At 41.6% G+C, this 24,001-nt stretch overlaps 1 protein-coding gene across 1 annotated transcript in view; it reads right to left on the minus strand.

The window, feature by feature from the left end:
- Positions 1-531: 531 nt before the first annotated feature.
- napgb (N-ethylmaleimide-sensitive factor attachment protein, gamma b) overlaps positions 532-24,001 on the minus strand; it is a 77,993-nt gene continuing 54,523 nt past the window's right edge. The window contains exons 8-12 of the mRNA XM_068031238.1: positions 21,884-21,954; positions 12,180-12,258; positions 8,712-8,791; positions 6,125-6,254; positions 532-1,781 (exon numbers count right to left, since the gene is read on the minus strand). Coding sequence (XP_067887339.1) covers positions 1,632-1,781; positions 6,125-6,254; positions 8,712-8,791; positions 12,180-12,258; positions 21,884-21,954 — 510 coding nt within the window. The 3' untranslated portion in view covers positions 532-1,631. The remainder of the gene's footprint in view (positions 1,782-6,124; positions 6,255-8,711; positions 8,792-12,179; positions 12,259-21,883; positions 21,955-24,001) is intronic.

Genomic DNA, 24,001 nt, shown 5'->3' on the forward strand with positions numbered 1-24,001 from the left:
TCCAGTGGGTGTAGGTGTTTGGGTTAAGTAGCTGTATACAATTCTGTCTGGGGAAATAACTAACAGCAACATCATTTTCTATGGTGTGAAAAGTTTTGAATGGCCCAGTGACTTTTTGACCATAGGTAACCATGGATCCTTTGACAGTAACTTACTTCTTTTGTAGGTTCCAGTCAAGGAGAATGAAAGCTTGCAAACACAATAGTCATCTTTAACAGCTGTGCTAAGAAAAAACTCTGCATGATATAGGGCAATGCTTTAATTTGCAAATCAGTCAAATGAAGGTGGCTGATCTCAGGAGTAATTGGATATATTCGCTGTGGATAAGATGAAAAACATTAAATAAAGTGTTTCTATGTTCAAGATGCTCCATTACGCTTTTAAACCTGGCTTAATTAACACTGCTCAGAGGCTTCTTTAAATTGTGATAAATACAAGCAGCTATCTTTTTTGGCAAGCATGGGTAAAGTAAATTAGGTGGCGGCATAAACTGAAACAGGTTCAGTAAAACATTTAACACGCAAAAAAAAATCCAGGCAAATACAATACTTTATTTTGGACAAATTTCAAAACCTGTATACATATCAAAGCAGCTTTTTCATGTTTACACTGTGACACCATTGCCAAACACAAATAATTAACATTAGCAAGTATTTGCTGGCTTGCTAGCCATGTTTTCTCAGTGGCAGCAAGGTAAGGAAATTACTATTTCATTCTTTTTATATTTATCATGAAGTCATTTCCATCAACATCTTCAGTTGCTATTAGTGCTTGTTTCAGCTAAAATGACCAAAATTGAAAATGCACTTACAAAACCTTTTTTCAAGTTTGTAGTCAGGTCTCATAGCATTCATTAACTGATAATTGCTGAAACATCACATTGTTTATCAACACATATATACATGATAAATTATAAATACTGAATTCTATTGGTGAACATGTACAAATATTTCAACTTTTAAGCATATGCTCCCACATTATGGGATAAATACAGAAGGAACACTTTAATGGTAGCAATATCCAGCCTTAATGATACAGTATCCTTTTGTTAACAGTGTACAATAGTATTTCAAAGCTACAATGTTGTTTTGTAAATTAAATCTGAACATATTTTTAAACTTCTCCCATTTTATAATTTTTCCAAAGTTCTATGTCATTCAATGTCTTAAGTTCACCAAAAACAAATCTGTTATTGGGCTGGTACAATAAATAGTAAACTGCATTGATTTGGGATAGTATGACATTTGTGCAGAAGCCTTTAAAAAAAAGTTCTTTATAGCAAGATTTCTTTACACCGATTTAAAATAGTCTAGTTAGAACCAAAAGAAATTGTACCTTTAACATTACATTTCCAAAACAAAAAAAGTACATTTAAGATTATCCAACAAATTATATATAATACAGAATTAGCCAAATCTAAATGCAGCCAACAAGCCTAAATGCTTCACAATGTCTTTAAATCAATCTGGTTCTTGTGGCATTCCTATGCAAATCAGAATCTTACAGATTACAGGTTGGCAGCTAAACATATATGGAGTTATGCAAGAGTCTGGATTCCTCAGAGCTTTGGCCTTCACTTCTAAGCAATTCAATTTGACCTGAAGCATGTCAAACAAGATATCTGTCTATAATTAGCACAATCCAGAGGAGTACTCATCATCTTCTTCATTAACATCACCAGCTGCATTTTGCGTGGATTCTCCAACTTCTTGTTGCGACTCAGGTAACTTCTTTTTTATTCCTCCTCCAGGGACTCTCAAGCTTAGAGACAGTTTGGCATACTAGGAAAGTACATGAAATAATCTCAGATACAGAAAATGTTCAAATGCTAAATATAGTGACATTAACTTTTTTCCAATACGCACATATTTTAAGTTTCTTTTTCACCAGATAATTATTAGTTTTCATTATGCAAGTTCAAAGAGTCAAGAAGGTTCAAATAATCCTGGCAGTAGTTTGGCCATACCTGTCATTACCCTACACCTGCTACTGGCACACAAGGCCTGTCTTATCGCAACAATAAAAGATATAAAGTGATGAGGGATTGACCGGGTAGATGCCGAGAGGCTGTTTCCCCTGTTCTCTACCCTTCAGGGCTTTGGATGCTCAGCCATTGAGTATATTCCAGACTGAGATCGGGGTGGAAAACTGTAACTAGTGGAGTGCAAGAGGGATCAGTGCTGGGGCCTCAACTATTTATAATAATCTATAATAATGACGGATGAAGGGACGAAGTGTACGGTAGCTAAATTTGCTGATGACACAAAGATAGGTGGAAAAGCGAGTAGAAAGCGAAGAGGACACAAAGCATCTGCAAAGATATAGATAGGTTAAGTGAGTGGGCAAAAATTTGGCAGATGGAGTATCACGTGAGAAAACGTGAGCTTGTCCACTTTGGCGGGAAGAATAGAAAGGCAGAGTATTATTTAAATGGGGAAGACTGCAGAATTCTGTGGCACAGAGGGATCTGGGTGTGCTGGTACATGAATCACAAAAAGCTAGCATACAGGTATAGCAAGTGATTGGGAAGGCAAATGAAATGCTGGCCTTTATTGCAAGGGGGATGGAGTATAAAAGTAGGGAAGTGTTGCTACAGTTGTACAGGGTGCTAGTGAGACTGCATCTGGAGTACAATGTACAGTTTTGGTCTCCTTACTTAAGGAAGGATATAATTGCATTGGAAGCAGTTCATAGAAGGTTCACTCAGCTGATTCCTGGAATGAAGGAGGTGTCTTATGAGGAAAGGTTGAGCAGGTTAGGCCTATACTCATTGGAGTTTAGAAGAATGAGAGGTGATCTCATTGAAATATTGGCCGAGCAAGCCACTCAGTTGTATCTAACGGCAACAAAGTCAATAAAGAATGAAACCGGACGGACCACCCACATTGACCTAGATACCTGAAACGACAATGGCTAACCCTGCCCTGTCGACCCTGCAAAGTCCTCCTTACTAACATCTGAGGGCTTGTGCCAAAGTTGGGAGAGCTGTCCCACAGACTAGTTAAGCAACAGCCCCAGACACCGCCATCACAATCCCCGGGTATGTCCTGTCCCACTGCCAGGACAGACTCAGCAGAGGTGGCACAGTGGTATACAGTTAGGAGGGAGTCGCACTGGGAGTCCTCAACAAAGACTCCAGACCCCATGAAGTCTCATGGCATTATGTCAAACACGGGCAAGGAAACCTCCTGCTCATTACCACCTACCGCCCTCCCTCAGCTGATGAGTCAGTCTTCCTCCATGTTGAACACTACTTGGAGGAGGCACGGAGGGTGGCAAGGGTGCAGAATGTACTCTGGAGGGGGACTTCAATGTCCATCACCAAGAGTGGCTCGGTAGCACCACTACTGACCGAGCTGGCTGAGTCTAAAAGGACATAGCTGCTAGACTGCGTCTGCGGCAGGTGGTGAAGGAACCCACAAGATGGAAAAACATACTTGACCTCGTCCTCACCAATTTGCCTGCCGCAGATGCATCTGTTATGACAGTATTGGTAGTAGTGACCACCCTACAGTCCTTGTGGAGCCTTCACAATGAGGATACCCTCTATCGTGTTGTGTGGCACTACCACTGTGCTAAATGGTATAGATTTTGAACACATCTAGCAATACAAAACTGGGCATCCATGAGGTGCTGTGGGCCATCAGCAGCAGCAGAATTGTACTCAACCACAATCTGTAACCTCATGGCCCGGCATATCTCCCACTCTACCATTATCATCAAGCCGGGAGACCAACCCTGGTTCAATGAAGAGTGCAGGAGGGCATGCCAGGAGCAGCACCAGGCATACCTCAAAATGAGGTGTCAAACTGGTGAAGCTACAAAGCCAGGACTAGTTGCCTGCCAAACTACGTAAGCAGCATGCGATAGACACAGCTAAGCGATCCCATAACCAACGGATCAGATCTAAGCTCTGCAGCCCTGCCACACCCAGTCATGAATGGTGGTGGACAATTAAACAACTAACTGGAGGAGGTGGCTCCACAAATATCCCCATCCTCAATGATGGGGTAGCCCAATGCAAAAGATAAGGCTAAAGCATTTGCAACAATATTTAGCCAGGAAGTGTCGAGTTTGATGATCCATTTCGGCCTACTCCTGCAGTCCCCAGCATCACAGATGCCAGTCTTCAGCCAATTCGATTCACTCTGCGTGACATCAAGAAACGACTGTCGGCACTGGATACTGCAAAGGCTACGGGCCCTGACAACATTTTGGCAAGACTACTGAAGACCTGTGCTCCAGAACTTGCCGTGCCCGTAGCCAAGCTATTCCAGTACAGCTACAATACTGGCATCTACCCGGCAATGTGGTAAATTGCCCAGGTATGTCCTGTACACAAAAAGCAGGACGTGTCCAACACAGCCTACCCCACTGCCCCTTTAGTCTACTCTCAATCAGTAGTGATGGAAGGTGTCATCGACAGTGTTATCAAGGGGCATTTGCTTAGCAATAACCTACTCAGTGACACAGTTTGGGTTCTGCCATGGCCACTCACTCCTGACCTCATTACAACCTTGGTTAAAACATGGTCAAAAGAGCTGAACTCAAGAGGTGAGGTGAGAGTGACTGCTCTTGACATCAAGGCAGCATTTGACCAAGTATGGCATCAAGGAGCCCTAGCAGAACTGAAGTCAATGGGAATCAGGGGGAAAATTTTCCCGCTGGTTGGAGTCATACCTAGCGCAAAGGAAGATGGTTGTGGTTGTTGCAGGTCAATCATCTCAGCTCCAGGACATCACTGCAGCAGTTCCTCAGGGTAGTGTCCCAGGAACAACCACCTTCAGCTGCTTCATCAATGACCTTCCTTCAATCAGAAGGTCAGAAGTGGGGACGTTCACTGATGATTGCACAATGTTCAGCACCATTCGCGACTCCTCAAATACTGAAGCAGTCAGTGTAGAAATGCAGCAAGACCTGGACAATATCCAGGCTTGGGCTGAAAAGCGGCAAGTAACATTCGTGCCAGGCAATGACCATCTCCAACAAGAGAGAATCTAACCATCTCCCTTTGACATTCAATGGCATTACCATCGCTGAATCCCCCACTAACAACATCCTGGGGGTTACCATTGACCAGAAACAGAACTGGGGTAGCCATATAAATACTGTGGCTACAAGAGCAGGTCAGAGGCTCGGGAATCCTGCGGCGAGTGACTCCCCAAAGTCTGTCCACCATCTACAAGGCACAAGTCAGGAGTGTGATGGAATACTCTCCAATTTCCTGGATGGGTGCAGCTCCAACAACACTCAAGAAGCTCGACACCATCCAGGACAAAGCAGCCCACTTGATTGGCACCCCATCCACAAACATTCACTCCCTCCACCACCAACGCACAGTGGCAGCAGTATGTACCATCTACAAGATGCACTGCAGTAACGCACCAAGATTCCTTAGACTGCACCTTCCAAACCTGCGACCTTTACCACCTCGAAGGACAAGGGCAGCAGGTGCATGGGAACACCACCACCTGCAAGTTCCCTTTCAAGCCACACACCATCCTGACTTGGAACTATATTGCCATTCCTTCACTGTCTCTGGGTCAAAATCCTTGTGCACCCTTCCTAACAGCACTTTGGGTGTACCTACTCCACATGGACTGCAGCGGTTCAAGAAGGCACGTCACCACCACCTTCTCAAGGGAAATTAGGGATAGGCAATAGATGCTGGCTGAGCCAGCGACGCCCACATCCCATGAATGAATAAAAAAAAAGTTTCTGAGGGGATTTGACAGGATGGATGCTCGGAGGATGTTTCCTCTCATGGGGGAATCTAGAACCAGGGGGCAGAGTTTAAAAATAAGGATCTCCCATTTAAGACAGAGATGAGGAGGAATTTTTTCTCGCAGCAAGTCGTTAATCTTTGGAATTCTCTTCCCCAGAGAGCAGTAGATGCTGGGTCATTAAATATATATTCAAGGTTGAGTTAAACAGATTTTTGATCGACAAGGAAGTCAAGGGTTATGGGGGCAAACAGGAAAGTGGAGTTATGGCCACAATCAGATCAGTCATGATCTTATTGACTGACGGAGCAGGCTCGAGGGGCCAAATGGCCTACTCCTATTTCTTATGTTCTAATATAAAAACTTTGGCACTCAAGAAAGTCAGTGTGAACAAAACTTACATCATTATCCATGTATTTGAAGAGAGGTGAATTACAGATAGCAGAAACCTGGTCCTGGTCTTGTTGATCAAATCCTTCCAGTAGCTGCTCCAAAGCAATGCAGTCTTCACTGCCATTAAATCCTGGTATACTGTGTACAAGAGGACTACGTCAGAAATAGGATCTGTAATTTATAACTTATAGCTCAATTTTGGGAAACAATATATAACAAGTTTCATTGGCTTTTTGGTTAGTTTGTTAGGTTCAAACTTGGGATGAGAAAATAGGTTTGTTCATCTTCCAACATTTCCTGGATACCAAATACGTAAATCAGCACTGTGTATTTTATGAGACAAGCTCAAATCTCCATTAGCTCTACCCTCAAATCTTTGACATGACAGCTCCTCTGTCATGTCTCTATGCCCAAAAAAGGCATCCGAATTCAAGATAATATAATTATTAGAAGGTATAATTACCACTTTAATAATCTGCTAAAAAGATATTTTATCCAAATGCAACTACCCCAAATTTTGCCAACTTGGTCACATTTATAAAACTGAAAAGATTGCCACACAATTGCTAGCAAGCACTACAAATTCTTATTGACCACTGGAAGATACCGTTGCCAAGTAGAAATATAAAAGGTATAACAATTTTTAATAGCAAAATAATGGTTTTTTAAAAAAAACTTTTTTTTAAACCTAATTTAGGGGGTAACATTGGTCTCTGCCAGCAGCACAAGATTGGTTCCTTGTGAATTGACAACCATTTTTCACTGGGTCTGATCACCTTTCCACTGAAGTGCACAGACTATTGTTCAAACTCTACTTAGAGACTTATTTCCTAATCTTACTGCCGCTTTTACTTAGCTTGAAGTTAAAAATCATGGCAATACTTTTTAAGTTAATGGAAAATAAAACTGTAACGTTCAAAAATCTGTTGCCAACTCACTACAAACCCATTTTGCACTTCTGGATTAGAGCAATTTCATCCCCTTTCTCTCTCAACCAAAGGATGGAAATGAAGATGTTAATGTACTGTAACTGTGAGGATTACGATTATAATGAAAGTAGACAGTACAATTGCATTAAAGATCACAATATTGTAGCTGAACACAGAGGGTAAATTGCATATAAACAAAGTCAACATGTATATTTCTTGTATAAATACATTTTAAAAAGATTAATTTTTATGCAAATGAATTTTATGAAGATTGTGATTTGAACTTACAGAACAATCATAGTTAGCTGTTTATGAAGAGCAAGAGGGTTTGAAAGAGTTATATTTTGGGTTGGTCTGCACAATATAATAGCACCTTTTAAGTTTGTAAAAAAAAAGTTGGGCATCAAACTGAAGGATTCTAATACTTGGAAATGGGACACTTTCTCATTTCAGACACAGGATTTTACTGTGGGCTTCAGGACCCCAACATCATGACTAAATTGGGGTCCCAAGCCTGCACATGCTGTCAGATACTCCCGAAGGTGGCCTCCTAACTGGCTGCCTCCAATCGTACAATGCTCAGAGGCCTTGGCAGCCCCACCGGGAGAAGTGGACGCTGTTGAGGCAGGTAGGATACCTTGAGGGCACCTCAAAATGGAGGCACCCACGGAGGGGTTAAATTAAATAAGCAGGGGAATCCGGCAGGCTCCTCAGATTGGAGGGGAAACTCTTCGGACAGCGACAGGGAGGCCACCTCCATTAAACTGGCGGCCTCTGCACATGGTGGTGTTTTGCTGGGGGTCAAATATCCAAGCCCAAAGTGTCAGCATCATATACTCTTCAGGTATCATGCAGCCTTCTCTTCTACGTTCTCTTAACTATAAACTGAACAATATTTCTTCATCTCAATTTCATTGAAGTATTCCCAATCAGTCTGACATATTCAATTTGCACACCTGGCACAATTGAGAGGAAGAATTTGCATTTATATCACATCCTTGGGATATCTCAAAGAACTTTCCAAATAATAAATTCCTTTTGAATTGCATTCAATAAACAAATGCACACAGTAAAGATCCACTCAACAGAAAATAAAGGTATGACTAAATGTCTTTTTAGTGACATTGGTTGAGTGGTAAATTTTAGCCAAGACATCATCCTCTTCCTCAAATATCACTACAGGATCCTTTACAACCAACTGAGCAGGCAGACAGGCTTTGAGTTAATATTTATCCAAAGGACAGCACTTCCTACACTGCAGCACTCACTCAGCACTGTACTGAATTGCCAGCCTAGATTATGTGCTCATGTCCACAGTGGGGCTTGAACCCATTTTTTTTCCATATACGGTGACCCAAACTACTATTGCGTCAAGGCCTCCCCAGTGACAAAGGTCATAATTTGGTAAAAATGTCATTTTATTGCTACACCGATTAGACTACATTGAAACTACTTGTACTAATTTCATGTAGAAGCCTTTCAGCCAGTGAACAAAGTCTTTAAGCTATCAGTCCAAGTTGGATTTAATCAGAGGACAGTATGCTAATCCAAACAGGCCACCAAGCTTGCATCCCAACTTGGTTTTTACCTGATTGAAAATTATAAATTATTTACTCCTCTTAAAAAAAAAGAAAGACGCACTCAGGAATAATTTGTTAATGCTTACCTGTAGCTTTCTCGAACACATTTGTCTGCAGCAACATAGTCATTCCTATGTAGATGGACCAACACTTGTGCAATTGTTTTCTAGAGCAAACAAGCAATAATACTATTAACGTATTAATGCAACAGATATATTTGAAGAAATAGTGCTTACAGCAATTTTCTTCTACATTGGTAAAATATTTCAAATAAATCATCTACAAGTTGAGAAGAAAAACAAACTTTTCAAAAATTTCTTGATCTTATAAAGTTGTTATGCTCCCCCCCACCCCCCCCAAGACTGTCACCATCATATAAATTTTCATTACAAATGGGGCTTGTTGGTGTAACAGAGGACACAATGTTGATACCTTCTGAGGCCAAAGTTAAAACACATTGGCCCACATTTCACAGTAGTAATGACAGCAGAACTGTCGGAGCTCGCGGTCATTACTCCTCTGAAACGAACAGCAATTTCTGGAGTCCACATAGGTGCAGTTAAACACAGAAATTCAGAAGTTGCTGTCAGTGATTCTAAGCTACCATGCAGGTGCACTGTAGAAGTCCCCCTAGACTGCAGACAAGTAGAAATTACTAAACTTAAAAAAAGTTGCCCTTTTATGTTATTAGTCTCGCTGTAAAAATGAGGCGTAACTGGGTTTTTAAATGGTGTACCAACCTCAATTACTGAACAGCCTTACTGCCCCTGAAAACTAATTTTAGTGGAATGTCAAATTTCTCCATGATTGAAATATTCACATTTAAATTTTTTGATAATTCAACTCCTACCGTAATCTCATGTGTACATCCCAATCATTTATTTTGCTCTCTGTAAAATTTTAATTAAGTGAAAAATTCAGTAATTTTTTGCTGTGTGAGAATACTTCAATGTGATTGGCTGCTTACCCTGCATGATGACATCACTGTTGCTGGACACCTGGAGATCCACTTAAATTGGTGTCAGTCAAACCAACATCAGGAAGAGGGAACTCCGCACCACAGAGATTGCTAGATATTTACGGGCAGCTTTCTTAGAGGTCAGCAGCGAGTGCCGTCGCTTCACCGCTGACCGCAAAATCCGGGCCATAGGTAAAGCACATTGTTACATTTAACCACTGCTATACCCAACCACGAAATTTCAAAGACCGTGAAGTTTAAATTCAACTTTGATGGGTTGTTAAATGAGTAGCAGAGGACTGGCCACCTGTTATGCATTCCGCCTGACCTTCCTTTCCATTGAAGTTAACGGAAAACCGCACAAGTAAGCACTTGGTGCCAGATTTGCTACCACCCATTTTACTCACCTGGCAAAGTTGAATTTTTACCCTGATATCAGTCGTTATTAAACATTTAAGGAAGGTTTAAATTACATTCTTATTTCACTCATTTATACACCAACTTGCATTGATCACTTAAGACCTATTACTGTATAAAGTATCAGGAGGCCATTGTTGCTGTGTCAACTATCTGAAAGCCATTCATTTTGTTTCAATCTCCTGTTCTTTCCATGTTACTTTTTCTTTTTCAAATATATCTCCACTTACCTTTCCAAAATTTGCTATAGATTCTGCTTCCACCACCATTCAATAATACAGTCTTACTCCCTCTGTAAAGGAATTTCCCCTACTTCCATTTGTTCTTTGGAGGTGATCTTAATTTATGCCCTGCAGTTACTGACCAATGAGCACTGCAAATTATTTTCCCTATATAACTTATTTGTCTTTATATTTGCACTTAGAAATACACCTTAAAATAAAAACAGCATTACTATAATACCACATGATATGACAAAAACCACACCTGCCAAAATTAGACATATTAATTTCATCATATGGAACATTATTTTTGACGTGTTACTGGACTTGAAATAACTTGTTTAAAAAAGATTATAACAGTGGCTGAAAACATGGCTGCACATTTGGATTCTAAAAGACCGTTGCCTGAAGACGGCAATGGGAGTGCCTTCCTGGTTCAATTAGCCAGATGGATTTTTGATCAACAGACAGTGAATGTGTAAGGGCCGGCATTCCACCCCCACCCCCCCACGCCACATTGAGTGTGTCTGCTAAGCTTGGGGGAAATCCACAAACCTCGAAGAGTTGTTCCAAATAAGGAGCTAGTCACATGACTAACCTGCTGGCTAACTTAGAGTTGGTTGAATTGTGCTCTCAGAACAACTTTTGAAGGGACTGCAATTTGAAGACAACAGAGAAGGAAGGTCTCTCCCTGTGTGTGTCTCTCTCAAGCAAAATTCCAGGGACCCACGGAAGTAACCTAAGCCTCAAGACAGAAGACCAGTCAAATAAGTTTGAAAGTGTGCACTGGGTCCCAACGAGAACTGCAAGACTTAACTTCAATCAAAGACTTTACATCAAACCCAAAGCCAGTAACTCAACTCCAGCTATTGCTTCAAACCTTTTCTCCTTTGATTCTTTCTCCTTTTCTGTCTCTATTTGCGTGTGTATTTATCGCGTATGCATGCCAGTGTGGTTGCGTCGCATATTGTTAGTAGTTTTAACTGAATCAGAGTTTTAAGGTTAATAAACTTACACCTTTCTTGTTGAAATCTGAGAAAATCTGTCTGGTTGATTTCTTTGCCATTACAATTAGAGAGCAGTGAGCAAGGAGTCACTGAGAGGGAAGCTAAAACACAGTGTTTTAAAAATTAAACCCTGTTACGGCCAAACCAGGAAAAGGCTGAGAGGGAACCCCTAGACCCCTTTCTCACCTGGTCGTAACATGTACTGAAGAATTTTTCTAGAATGCTAGTATACAAATTGTAACAAAAATGTTTTAATGAGAAAAATATTTAGCCACATTATTACGTGTTTAATATACAAATTTTCATGCTCAATGCTGGGGAATGAAACAATATTTTGATGAGAGTACTGGATATTCTCAGGCCAGGTACAGCACATAATGATGCAAAGTCAAACTCTGTCCTACTGTGTCGCAACCACAATTTCGGAGGTTCACCTTTTACTGCATTGATATGAATGTTCTCATTTCTCACAGAAAATGTTAAGGCGTTTGAGCATGATTATCAATTTAATTCATGTTGATTTGCGAGCAATTTTGCTCGGTGGATCTCACTCAATAGGAATTGGGTTGGGATTCTCTAAATTAATTCCACATTGAACAAAATGTTTTATATCAGTGCATTTTGAATGCAAAATCAGTACTGTTATTTAAAGGATTGTGCACTAAATGCTATCCCACTAGCTAATCAATTTATTTAAATTGCATTTTGAGTAAGCAGCGCAATCAGTGTAATAGACTTCTCTTTCAATTTATTATATAATGGTTTGAGTGGTTGTTTTCACATTACTGTCCCTAAATCAGTATCAAGTAAAAACATACGAGAGGACTTTATGATTTTATAAGAATTCCTACTTACACTGTTCATTAGAAAGGAGAAGTGTCAACAGTCAGATAGAGATTTAAAGGGGAAAAAAACTCCAAATCTCAATGTAAGAAAATATTCTTCACCTACCTTAAAACATGTTGGGTAATTCTCAATTTCCTTATACATGTTCTTTTCCTTCAGAAGAGATATTGCAGCTTCATCAAGTCTTAAAAATAGAAAGAAATGAGTTAACAGTTTTAAAGCATTTACAAAACCTGATTTTATGACAATATAGAAAAAAATTGTTCACAATCAACAAATATTTGTTTCATACATAAACATAACCCTAAACATGTCAACTATGGTCAATTACCTGTGCATTTGAAAAGACAAAGCTAGTCAAGCACAAATACACGATTCCATTTTCCACCGATACATTTCATTTCTTTTTAAAGTAATGTGCATCACAAAACACTGCTACCGTTCAAGATAACTATTAAAAGCTCCTGATCTGCTCACTTGGAGGAGTGGCACAGAAAGCAGACATCATACTCCAATGAAGGATTCAGAAAAATCATATTAAATTACACCATCCACGACACAGAGCTCATCAATCATTGTTTTTCAAATACTATGGCAGCATTACTCTGCCAAAAAAAGTTTCAGTTTTGAGAGATGTCAGTGTTCTGTCATTTTACAACATATCAACGGGTGGCTATTATAGAAATAGCAAATGCAAACAATTCAATCCTGAAAACGCCAACAGCAGTAGAGAAACACACACAATTGTGCACGGTGTACCACGGAACAGCTGCACCCAAGAATAAGGTCCCATTACAATAAGTTCAAGATCACAGCTGGAATGCCACAGTTAGGACCCCAGAAAAAAAACACACTACTGCCTCCATCTCTGGCTCTACCAATCAGTTAGAGTCAGAGAGTCATTTACAGCACAGAGGGAGGTCATTCAGCCTATTGAGTTATGCCAGCTCTCTGTGGAGCAACCCAGTCAGTCCCACTTCCCTACGCGATCCACATAGCCCTGCAAGTCTATATTCTTCAAGTGCCTGTAGTATAATGCAATATAGGGTTGTTACTGGGCAGAATATGTAAATAGATGGTGAGCATCACAGGAAGTGATGTAATTGAATCTGTACAGAACCTCATGTTGAATGTAAGTGGAAGCCATGAATTTAAGACACATGTAAATAAACTCCTGTCACTCCAACCGTCAGGCTCTTAGATATTCTGTACTAAGCCGTAATAGTTATCAGAACATCACAGGGTGGCAACGGTAAACTGAAGGAAAGATGGAGATATCATTGCCCTTACCGGAGAACTTTGAAAAAGTAGCTGGACTGAACAAAGCTGTGGCATGACCAAAGTGGGTCCGGAGGTTTGCAAGGTACCGTACTACAATGGGTCTCGCGCAGAAGCCAGACAAGGAACAGGTCAGTACGCTATTGTATTTAATGGGGAAATGTGCAGACGACATCCTCATTAATCAAGGCATAGATGAAGAGAAGGCTACATATGAAGAAGCCATTAAGGCACTTGCGACTACTTTAATGTAAGGAAAAATGTCATTGTGGAGCACCAAATTTAATAAGCATACTCAGCAGAAAGGATTCGATTATCAATTATTTATATAAACTCACTGAGAATTGCAAATATGACTGCTTACGGGAAGAGCTGATTAGAGACAGGATTGTGGTCGGTATAGTGGACGACACCCTTTGGGATCATCTACAGTCGAGGAATGATCTTACGTTAACGTAAGTAATTCAGTTGAGCAGGCAAGCAGAGGTTAGAAAATTTAACCGATTTGTTGTTAGAGGGAACAAGAAGAGCCGATCTCAAAAGTAGCAGACTCCATTGAATACATAAAGAAAGTGAAAGAGAAAAATGTTGGTCAAAGACAGGAAAGGCAGGAAGAGAATCTAGAGGCAGCAGCAACTAATTGCAGTAGGTGTGGCCAAGTGAGGTACTGGCAGGAAAATTGCCCAGCCAGAGAAGCAGAGGTTTTCTTATGCAAAAAGAGGGGTTTTAGAAGTGCTTCCTTTTTTTGGTAAATTTTGAAGATTTGTGTTTCAAAACTGAAAAGATTCCATAGATGCTGCAACTTTGTGTGTTTTTTTTTAAAAGGGAGGTCACCAGAAGGCTTTTGGTCTGAGCTTGAAAACATATTGGAAGGCACCTGTCTGCAGATAATTACCCAGTAGGTGTTGTTTTTGACTTGGGGAAAGATGTATCACTTCTCAGTAAACATCAAGATTTATAGAGGCCAGGAGGCTTGTCTCTTGTGACATTGTTCATGGTTTCGCTTTGGACAGTGAGTTGGGATATGGACAATGGTTTCAAAAGACAGTTGGAGAAAACTTGCCAAAAAGAATAAACCACCCTAACTCAGTCTGTTCCAGCAGTTTGGAAAATGCTTGCCAGTTTTCTCTCTCTCAAGGAGCTAAAAAGCAAGAATAAGAAGCAGACTGAAACTGTGGATGCATTCCTCCTGTAAGGCCCGTGTCTGAAACCTCTGTTGCTGCATTTCCTGGAAGCCTACCCAAACTGATCTTCAACGTCGCCTGAAAAGAACTGTTTTAGGAAGATCTCAGTGACAGCCGCCTAAATATACATTTAGGATGCCAAACCAAAACAAAGGACATCTTTCCATATCTTCTTTTTCTTTTTCAAGAATTAGCAAGTATTTAACCCAAGTCTTTTTTTTTTGTAATAGAGCTCTAAAACACAAATCCCTTTATTTTTCTGGTTAACCGCTGTATGTGTGTGTGAGTGAGTGTGAGGAGCTAAGGTAAAAAGGGAACTTTAATATTTCAATCTGTGTGTTTATGCTTTACTTCATTACTGGTTAAGACTTGTTTTATAATAAACTGATAATTTTGTTGTTTATTAAAAGAAACCTGGTTGGTGTGTTTTATTCTGGGATAAAAATAGAGTCTATGATTGACCGCATCGGTAAGTAGGAAAAAAATTTAAATATATGCTGTGACCTGTGGAGAAGTGGAACTAGAATAAACAATGCATTCCTCCCGCCTCGGTCGTAACAGGGGACACTTTCAGTTGCTACGTTGCAGTTAAAAGAAAATCAGCACTGCAAATAATTAAAAGGGAAATCCAAAGAAAATAAAAAAGTTAATGAAGTACAGGATGTGCAAAGTGTTGAAATACCTTTTTCAGGGGAAAACTCAAGGAACAAGTGAGAATTGCTTAACAGCAGAAATTCTTGTGAAAAGCAACAAGATTAATTTCAAACTGAACACCGGAGCAGCAGTTTCAGTACTCTCAGACACAGAACTGTGGCTGAAAAAGAAGTCTCAAACCATTAGGTAAAAAAATTATATGGGCCTGGAGGCATCGAGATGAAAGTAATAGGAGAGTTGAAAACAATATTGAGTTACTGGGCAGAAGAAGCTCCTGAGACCTTTCATGTAATCAAAGTTGTTCATTCCTAAGCAGAAAGGCTTGCATAGACCTACTACTAATGTAGAGTAGAAGGGCTAAATATAAAGAAGAGCAGCCTAAAAATTTTAGGGCTGAATTTCCAAAATTATTCAGAGGATTGGGGAATCTAAAAACAGCATACCACATCACTCTGAGAAAGGATGCTGAGCCAGTGTGTTTGTATATACCTACGAAAGTTCCACAGCCGCTCCTAGAGAAAGTTAAAAACAAAATCAAATTAATGAATAAAAAGGAGTCATTTCACCTGTAACAAAACCAACAGGATGGTGTTCAGGTATGTTCCAATGAAGAAACCTAATGAGTCCATTCGAATGTGTGTTGACCTCACACAACTGAATAAGGCAGTGGAAAGAGAAATTTTGGCAATTCCTATTGGATGAGGGATCTAAACTCTTAACATTCATAACATCATTTGGAAGATTCTCTTTTACAGATTATCATTCGGAATCACGTCAGCACCGGAGACCTTTTCAAAGGACGATATTGAGAATCCTGGAAGGATTAGATGGGATCATCTGCCATATGGATGATGTATTAATCCATGGAGCCAATCAGAAGGAACATGATACAAGAGTGAGAGCAGTATTACAGAGATTGAAAGAAGCAGGTCTCATACTGAACGGAAAATGTGTTTTTTCACAGTCAATGGTGAGATTTCTTGGACATATAATCGATGGGTCCAGTATTAGAGCAGATCCACAAAAAACAGAAGTGATAAAAGATTTCCCAGAGCCTAAAAACATTACAGCTTCAAAGGTTTATGGGAACGGTGAATCAAGTAGGAAAATTTCTACCGGATTTTGCCATGATCAATAAGCCATTATGACAGCCATTGAAAAATGACAATGTTTGGTGTTAGAAAGAAACCCAACAAGAATCCTTTGAGAAAATCAAGAACATGCTAGTATCGTCCGAAGTGTTAGTACATTATGACCCAAAGCTATCTACCATCATAGCAATGGATGTCGTCAATGGGATTGAGAGCAGTCCTATTTCAAGTCCAGGGAGATGGGAGACGCAGAACTGTATATTTTGCTTCTCGGTCATTAACAGAAACAGAGCAGAGGTATGCATTCGTAGAAAAGGAAGCGTTGACAGCAACTTGAGCATGTGAGAAACCTTAAATTACGTCTTAGGTCTTTAATTCAAAATTGAAATCAATCATAAATCATTAGTCACTCTATTAAACACAAAGGAGCCAGTGAAATTACCTCCAGAGTACAGATACTGATGAGATTTGACGTAAAAATTGAATACGTTCCAGAGACACAGCAGATGCTTTCGCACGTATTTCATCAACAGGGCCTGAAGGAGGAGATATTTTGCTTCTTGAAGTAGAAGTCTTTGCTTTGATGTCAACAACTTTACCTGCTACAGCTCAGAAACTGAGCGAGATCAGAAACGTGCAGTAAACAGATGAGGTACGTGCAGCAATCAGAGAATATTACTTGAATAGATGGCCAGCGTACATGCCACATAACTCTGTTCTAAGGCAGTATTCCACTGCTATGTCCAGACTGGCCAAGAGAGTGTGGGAAAATGGCGCACTGACACGGAACACAAAAGTCCGAGTGTATCAAGCCTGTGTCCTCAGTACCTTGCTCTATGGCAGCGAGGCCTGGACAACGTATGTCAGCCAAGAGCGATGTCTCAATTCATTCCATCTTCGCTGCCTCTGGAGAACACTTGGCATCAGGTGGCAGGACCGTATCTCCAACACAGAAGTCCTCGAGGCGGCCAACATCCCCAGCTTATACACACTATTGAGTCAGCGGCGCTTGAGATGGCTTGGCCATGTGAGCCGCATGGAAGATGGCAGGATCCCCAAAGACACATTGTACAGCGAGCTCGCCACTGGTATCAGACCCACCGGCCGTCCATGTCTCCGCTTTAAAGACGTCTGCAAACGCAACATGAAGTTCTGTGACATTGATCACAAGTCGTGGGAGTCAGTTGCCAGCGTTCACCAGAGCTGGTGGGCAGCCATAAAGGCGGGGCTAAAGTGTGGTGAGTCGAAGAGACTTATCAGTTGGCAGGAAAAAAGACAGAGGCGCAAGGGGAGAGCCAACTGTGTAACAGCCCCGACAAACAAATTTTTCTGCAGCACCTGTGGAAGAGCCTGTCACTCTAGAATTGGCCTTTATAGCCACTCCAGGCGCTGCTCCACACACCACTGACCACCTCCAGGCGCTTACCCGTTGTCTCTCGAGATAAGGAGGCCAAAGAAATAAGGCAGTATTACAAAGAGGAGTCATTGAAGCATTGTTGATGATTTATTGACCTATGATGAGAGATTAGTTATCCCTAGAGTACTGAAATTAGAGATCTTGGAAAGATTACACCAAGGACATTTTGGAATAACAAAGCGTAGACAGTGAGTATAGTGGCCTGGTATATCAAAAGAAATTAAGAGATGATATCAAGATACATCAAATGTCATGAGATGAAAGAACCACTTCAGAATGGTTTACTCCCATGCGAATTGTTTATAGGAAGAAGGTTGAAGACTCAACTTTCTACACTCCCAAGAACACTAAAACCACAAGTAAGTGCAGAAGACGTGGAAAACGTGAGGGAGACAGAAGATAGACAGCAGTCGAATCAATCAGAAAATTATGACAGCCGTCACAGAACCAGAAACTTGTCAGCCATCCAACCTGGGGAGTCAGTTTGGGTTAGAAACCAAAATTGGTACAGAGAAGTGATAGAATAATCACCATATCCATGAACATACATTGTTCAAACTGACCAAGGGATGATGAGGAGAAACCAAAGGTCATTGATGGTGATATCAATAAAGCAGCAAATACAAGGGCGGCACAGTGGCGAGCACCGCAGCCTCACAGCTCCAGCGACCCGGGTTCAATTCTGGGTACTGCCTGTGTGGAGTTTGCAAGTTCTCCGTGTCTGCGTGGGTTTCCTCCGGGTGCTCCGGTTTCCTCCCACATGCCAAAGACTTGCAGGTTGATAGGTAAATTGGCCATTAGCAATTGCCCCTAGTATAGGTAGGTGGTAGGGAAATATAGGGACAGGTGGGGATGTGGTAGGAATATGGAATTAGTGTAGGATTAGTATAAATGGGTGGTTGATGGTCGGCACAGACTCGGTGGGCCGAAGGGCCTGTTTCAGTGCTGTATCTCTAAACTAAACAAGACGACCAATCATTTCAAAAGTTTGATGAACTAGTGATGCTGCAATCAGCCATCAACCCAGAAGACAACCCAAATGAAGAACTTGAGTCATCCAATAGTTCTACTCAAGTACAGCAGAGTCAGAAGGAGGAACTAGAAGACTCAAAACCTCACACCCCTCCGAAAGAAAGAATGTTATGATTTGTAAAAATGCCACAGCGGTTAATAATCTAAAACAAAAGTCAGAGACTTGGGCAGAAATATAGTATCGTGTAATATAGGGTTGTTACTGGGCTGAGTATGTACATAGACTGTGAGCATCATCACAGGAAGCGATGCAATAGAATCTGTACAGAACCTCGTGTAGAGAGTAAGTGGAAGCCATAGATGCAAGACCTGTGTAAACAAACTCCTGTTACATCAATTGTCAGACTCTTAGATGTTCTGTACTAAGCCTTAATAGTTAACAGAATATTACAGTGCCAATCCAATTTCCTTTTGAAATCACTGAGCTGAATTTTATGAGTGCACCCCGAACCGTGGCAGTGGACTCTGATTTTGGCGGTGTGCCCATGCGCATCGGCCGCCACTGAGCCCCCGTGATATTACACTCAGCAGGCTCATTTACAAGGACGGGCCACAGCGGCCGCCCCCGATGACGTAGAGGCGTCAACGCGCAGGCGTCATATTTAAAGGGCTTCAAGCCCTTAGGAGATATTTGAATTTTTAAAGCAACAGCATTTTACATTAGCCTTAAAAAATTAAATGAAAGCTGGAGGCCCTTTCCTACAACCCCCAATGTTTTTAAATTGGCCCATATGCTGAACATCAACTTTATTCCCACCCTGAACTTCCCGCTGCCCCAAACTCGTCACATTTGCCCTTCAACTCCTTCCCACCATATCCACAGCCATTAAAAAACAAACATTTTCCCCACTTCCCCGCACCCCCTCCTGATAATTTCACTCCTCCCCCCTTCCCACCAGTGTCTCACCTCGGAACTCCGAACGGAGTTCTGAAGGGGCGGGTTGCGGCCAGCGCCCAGCGCCCGTAATATCGGCGTGGGATGGCCGCCGGGACCAGGTAAGTTTATTTGCATCTTGTTTTAATTGATTTTAATATTTAAATGAAGGCTCCGCCGCTAAGTGGCCGGGGCTACACCGAGGCCCCGCCACTGTCGGTAAAAAGTAGCGGGGCCTTCTCGGCATCATAGCGGGCCTCTCCCACAAGTATTTTACGGGCCTCCCCGCCACAACCCACAATGTCAAGGGCTGGTAAAATCCAGCCCGTTGTTTCCACTTCCACCACCCTCATAGGCAGTGAGTTCCAGGTCCTTACCACTCACTGCGTAAAAATGTTCTTAGTCACATATTCCCTGCATCTCTTGCCCAAAACCTTCAATCTGTGCCCCTTAGTCCTTGAAGCATCAATTAATGGGAACAGTTTTTCATGGTCTAACTTATCTAAGCCTGTCATAATCATGTACACCTCTATCAAATCTCACCTGAATCTCACTTGCTCCAAGGAGACGCCCCAGCTTTTTCAACCTAATCTCATAACTAAAACCCCCATCACTGGAACCATTCTGGTAAATCTCCTCTGGACCCTCTCAAGTACTATCACATCCTTCCTAAAATGTGGTGACCAGAAGTGGACGCAATACTCTATTTGAGGCCTAAACAGAGATTTCTAAAAGTTCAGCATAACTTCCCTGCTTTTATACTCAATGCCTTTATTTTTAAACCCAAGATCCCATATGCTTTGCTAACCACACGCTCAACATGTCCTGCCACCTTGAAAGATTGATGCATATGCACCTCTGTTCTTGCATACTCTTTAGAACTCTGCCATTAAGTCATAGAGTTTTGCAGCACAAACAGGCGCTTCGGCCCACCGTGTTACTTCATCAAGCATAATCTGCCTTTTACAAATCCCTGCTGGCTATCCTTAATTAACTCAAACCTCTCCAAGTTTTTTTCCTGATTACTGTTTCTAAAACCTTACCCACCACTGATGCTAAGCTAACTGGCTGTAGTTGCTAGAACTGTCCTGACACCCCTTCTTGAATAAGGGTGTCACATTTGCCACTCTCTAATCCTCTGGTGCATCCCCCCTTATCCAGGGAAGATAGTAAGATTATGGCAAGCCCTTCAGCTATCTCCACCCCCACTTCCTTTAGCAACCCGGATGCAAGCCATCTGGACCAGGTGGCTTATCTACCCTAAGCAAACCAGCCTTTCCAGTACTTCCTTCCTCTCAATTTTTACCCTAACCATTGCCTCTATTCTCCGCTTCTAACGGTATTTTGTCAGATTCCTCTTCCTTAGTAAGCACTGATACAAAGCACTCATTAAGTAACTTGCCCTGCACCTCTAAGCAGACATCACCCTCTTTGTCCCTAATAGGCCCCACTCCACCTCTTACTAACGGCTTACTATTTACATGCCGGTAGAAGATTTTTGGGTTCCCTTTTATGTTGACTGCCATTCTATTCCCATTCTCTTTGCCAGTCTTATGTTCCTCTTCACTTCCCCTCTTAACTTATTGTATTTGGCTTGGTTCTGACTTTAAGAATTCACCTGAGATGCATCATAAACTATTTCCCTCGTCATCCATGGAGCCCTATTTTTGGTTCCTTTACGTTTCGCACTTGTTGGAACGTACCTAGCCTGTACTGAAGCATCTCTGCCTTAAGGATAACCCATTGTTCAGTTTTTCCTGTCAGACTTTGGTTCCATTTTACGCTGGCTAGGTCTCTTTTTATTGGACTGAAATTAGCCCTCTTCCACCTAGACATTCTAGATGTTTCCCAGATAACGAGAAGTGCCAAACCTATTTTTAAGAAGTAAACTCAATTGCTCTGGGATACATGTGGTCCTTCACTAAGGGAAGTCATCAGTCATTCGGGTGAAGATTACCTAAATGTGTGCTGCAATATTAGGTAATTAAAAATTAGAGTATACAGCACAGAAGCAGGCCATTTAGCCCAATTAGTCCATGCCGACATTTACGCTCCACTCACGCTGTTCTTCACTGGGATATCTGTCGATTGGCTGGCTCATGGTTCACATATCCATTTTTGGCCCCACAGCTTCTATTTTATCTAATGTATTTACAGCTACATCTTTTTCAACCGATGGAAGGGGAGAAATGTTTTTGAATAGAAAACACTCTTCCCTATACTTATCTTCATTTTAAATCTTTAGGTAGCCCAAATGTAGTATGTGAAAAGTCTCTTACCTGCGAGCCCTAACTAGCAGACGTGAAACTTTCCCGAGCAATTCAACAGACTGACGTAAACGTTCTTCATTCTGGCAAATGAAAAATCCATTGTTACAAAGTAAAGTCAACATTTTATAATCAACTACACAACATGCAGTTCATATTCTTAACGAATTATCTGCAGACTTCTAAAATCTTCTTTAAAAACAATTTCCACTAATAAATTCCCAGATTTTTCCAGGTTATTGGAAGCCATCTCTAACCTTTTTCTCTCCAACATCCTTGCATATCCAAATTGAAGTCTACTTCTCTTGCTTACTCTTACTTGAATCTATCCAATCAGATTCTACCCTGTTGGGCACTGAAACAGCTCGGACTAAAGTCATGAATGACAGTGTATGACTGTGACCTTGGTGCATTATCCTTATTCCACTGCTCCACAGCTTTCAACAGTCCACCACACCACCCTCCCCCATGCCTCTTCACCGCTGTCCAGCTCGATGGGATGACCTTGTTTGGTTCCACTCTCACCTGTTCGATCACTGCAAGAACATCCCCAAAAATGGCTTCTCTTCCCATCCCACTAAACTACTTTGAGTCAGAGAGTCATTAAGGCACTGGAGGACATTCAGCCCATCATCTACAAATGACAGTCCTCATCTGCAGACATGGAGTCAGCTTCCACTCAACACTCAGCTCTACCTCTACACTGGAGACCGCCACTGCCTCAATGTTGCCAGTCTACATGTCCAACATCTAGCTCTGGATCAGTTGCAATTTCCTCCAGTTAAATATAGCAACTGCTATATTAAAAATAAGACCAAGGTTCATCTAGTTTACATTCTACCATCCTGGTAGTCACGAGATACAATAATAAGAGTTGTTGGCTAATCATAGCAATTAGTTTATATTATATAACGGAGCCAGAGATAACACAACGAAAGCCTCAGTGGTGGAAAACTTTGGGAATCATGGTACAAGTCACCTGTTTCCCCCCCCCCCCCCCCACCACCCTCCACAAGCATGCTGCACTTATCATGCATTGTGTCTCAAATTACCCATATGCACCAAGGCTTCTTAGACAGCATCTTCCAAACCCGCGACCTCTACCACCTAGAAGGACAAGAGCAGCGGATGCACGGGAACACCACCACCTGCAAGTTCCCCTGCCAAGCCACACACCATCCTGACTTGGAACTATATCGCCATTCCTTCACTGTCGCTGGGTCAAAATCCTGGAACTCCCTTCCCAACAGCTCTGTTGATGTACCTACCCACATGGACTGCAGCGGTTCAAGAAGGCAGCTCACCGCCACCTTCTTAAGGGCAATTAGGGATGGGCAATAAATGCGGGCCTAGCCAGTGACGCCCAGATCCCATGAACGAAAAAAAAACTTTCATGGATGAAAGGCCGTACCTCAAAATGAAATCTTCTGAAAAAAGAACTAATTTGCATTTGAATGAACCAATACTAACTTATACACCAGGATCCTATTCCATAGATTGACCACACACTCATTGTAATATTGGCTTCAATTTTAACCTCCCCTAATGCCCCAAAAGGCAGAAGGCAGTTTAAAATATCAGGCAATCTGACCCCAATTCCGATAAAGTGCAGAAATCAGGGAATGGACGAAACTCAAAACTCTACAAAAGGCCTAACAAACGTATCAAAGTCATGGTGAAATCAAGGCACCATATAATTAGTTGATGATTCCTGCCCAATTCTGGTTGCAAACAGGAAATCTCCTGATCCTATTGGGTCTAAAGATGTGTGCGACTTGCTAGTCATGTAACGTGATAACGCATATACTGTGGGGAAGTGGTGGCGTAGAGGAAATGTCACTAGACTAGTAACCCAGAGCCCCAGGCTTATGCTCTGGGGACATGAGTTCAAATCCCACCAAGGCAGATGGTGAAATTTGAAGTTAATTAATAAATCTGGAATTAAAAGCTAGTGGTGACCATGAAACCATTGTTAATTGTTGTAAAAAACCTTAGGGAAGGAAATCTGCAGTCCTTACCTGGTCTGGCCTACATGTGACTCCAGACCCACAGCAATGTGGTTGACTCTTAACTGCCCTCTGAAATGGCCTGGAAAGCCACTTGGTTCAAGGGTAATTAGGGATGGGCAAT

The sequence above is a fragment of the Heterodontus francisci genome, chromosome 5 (assembly GCF_036365525.1).
Source record: "Heterodontus francisci isolate sHetFra1 chromosome 5, sHetFra1.hap1, whole genome shotgun sequence".
NCBI classification, from domain to species: domain Eukaryota; kingdom Metazoa; phylum Chordata; class Chondrichthyes; order Heterodontiformes; family Heterodontidae; genus Heterodontus; species Heterodontus francisci.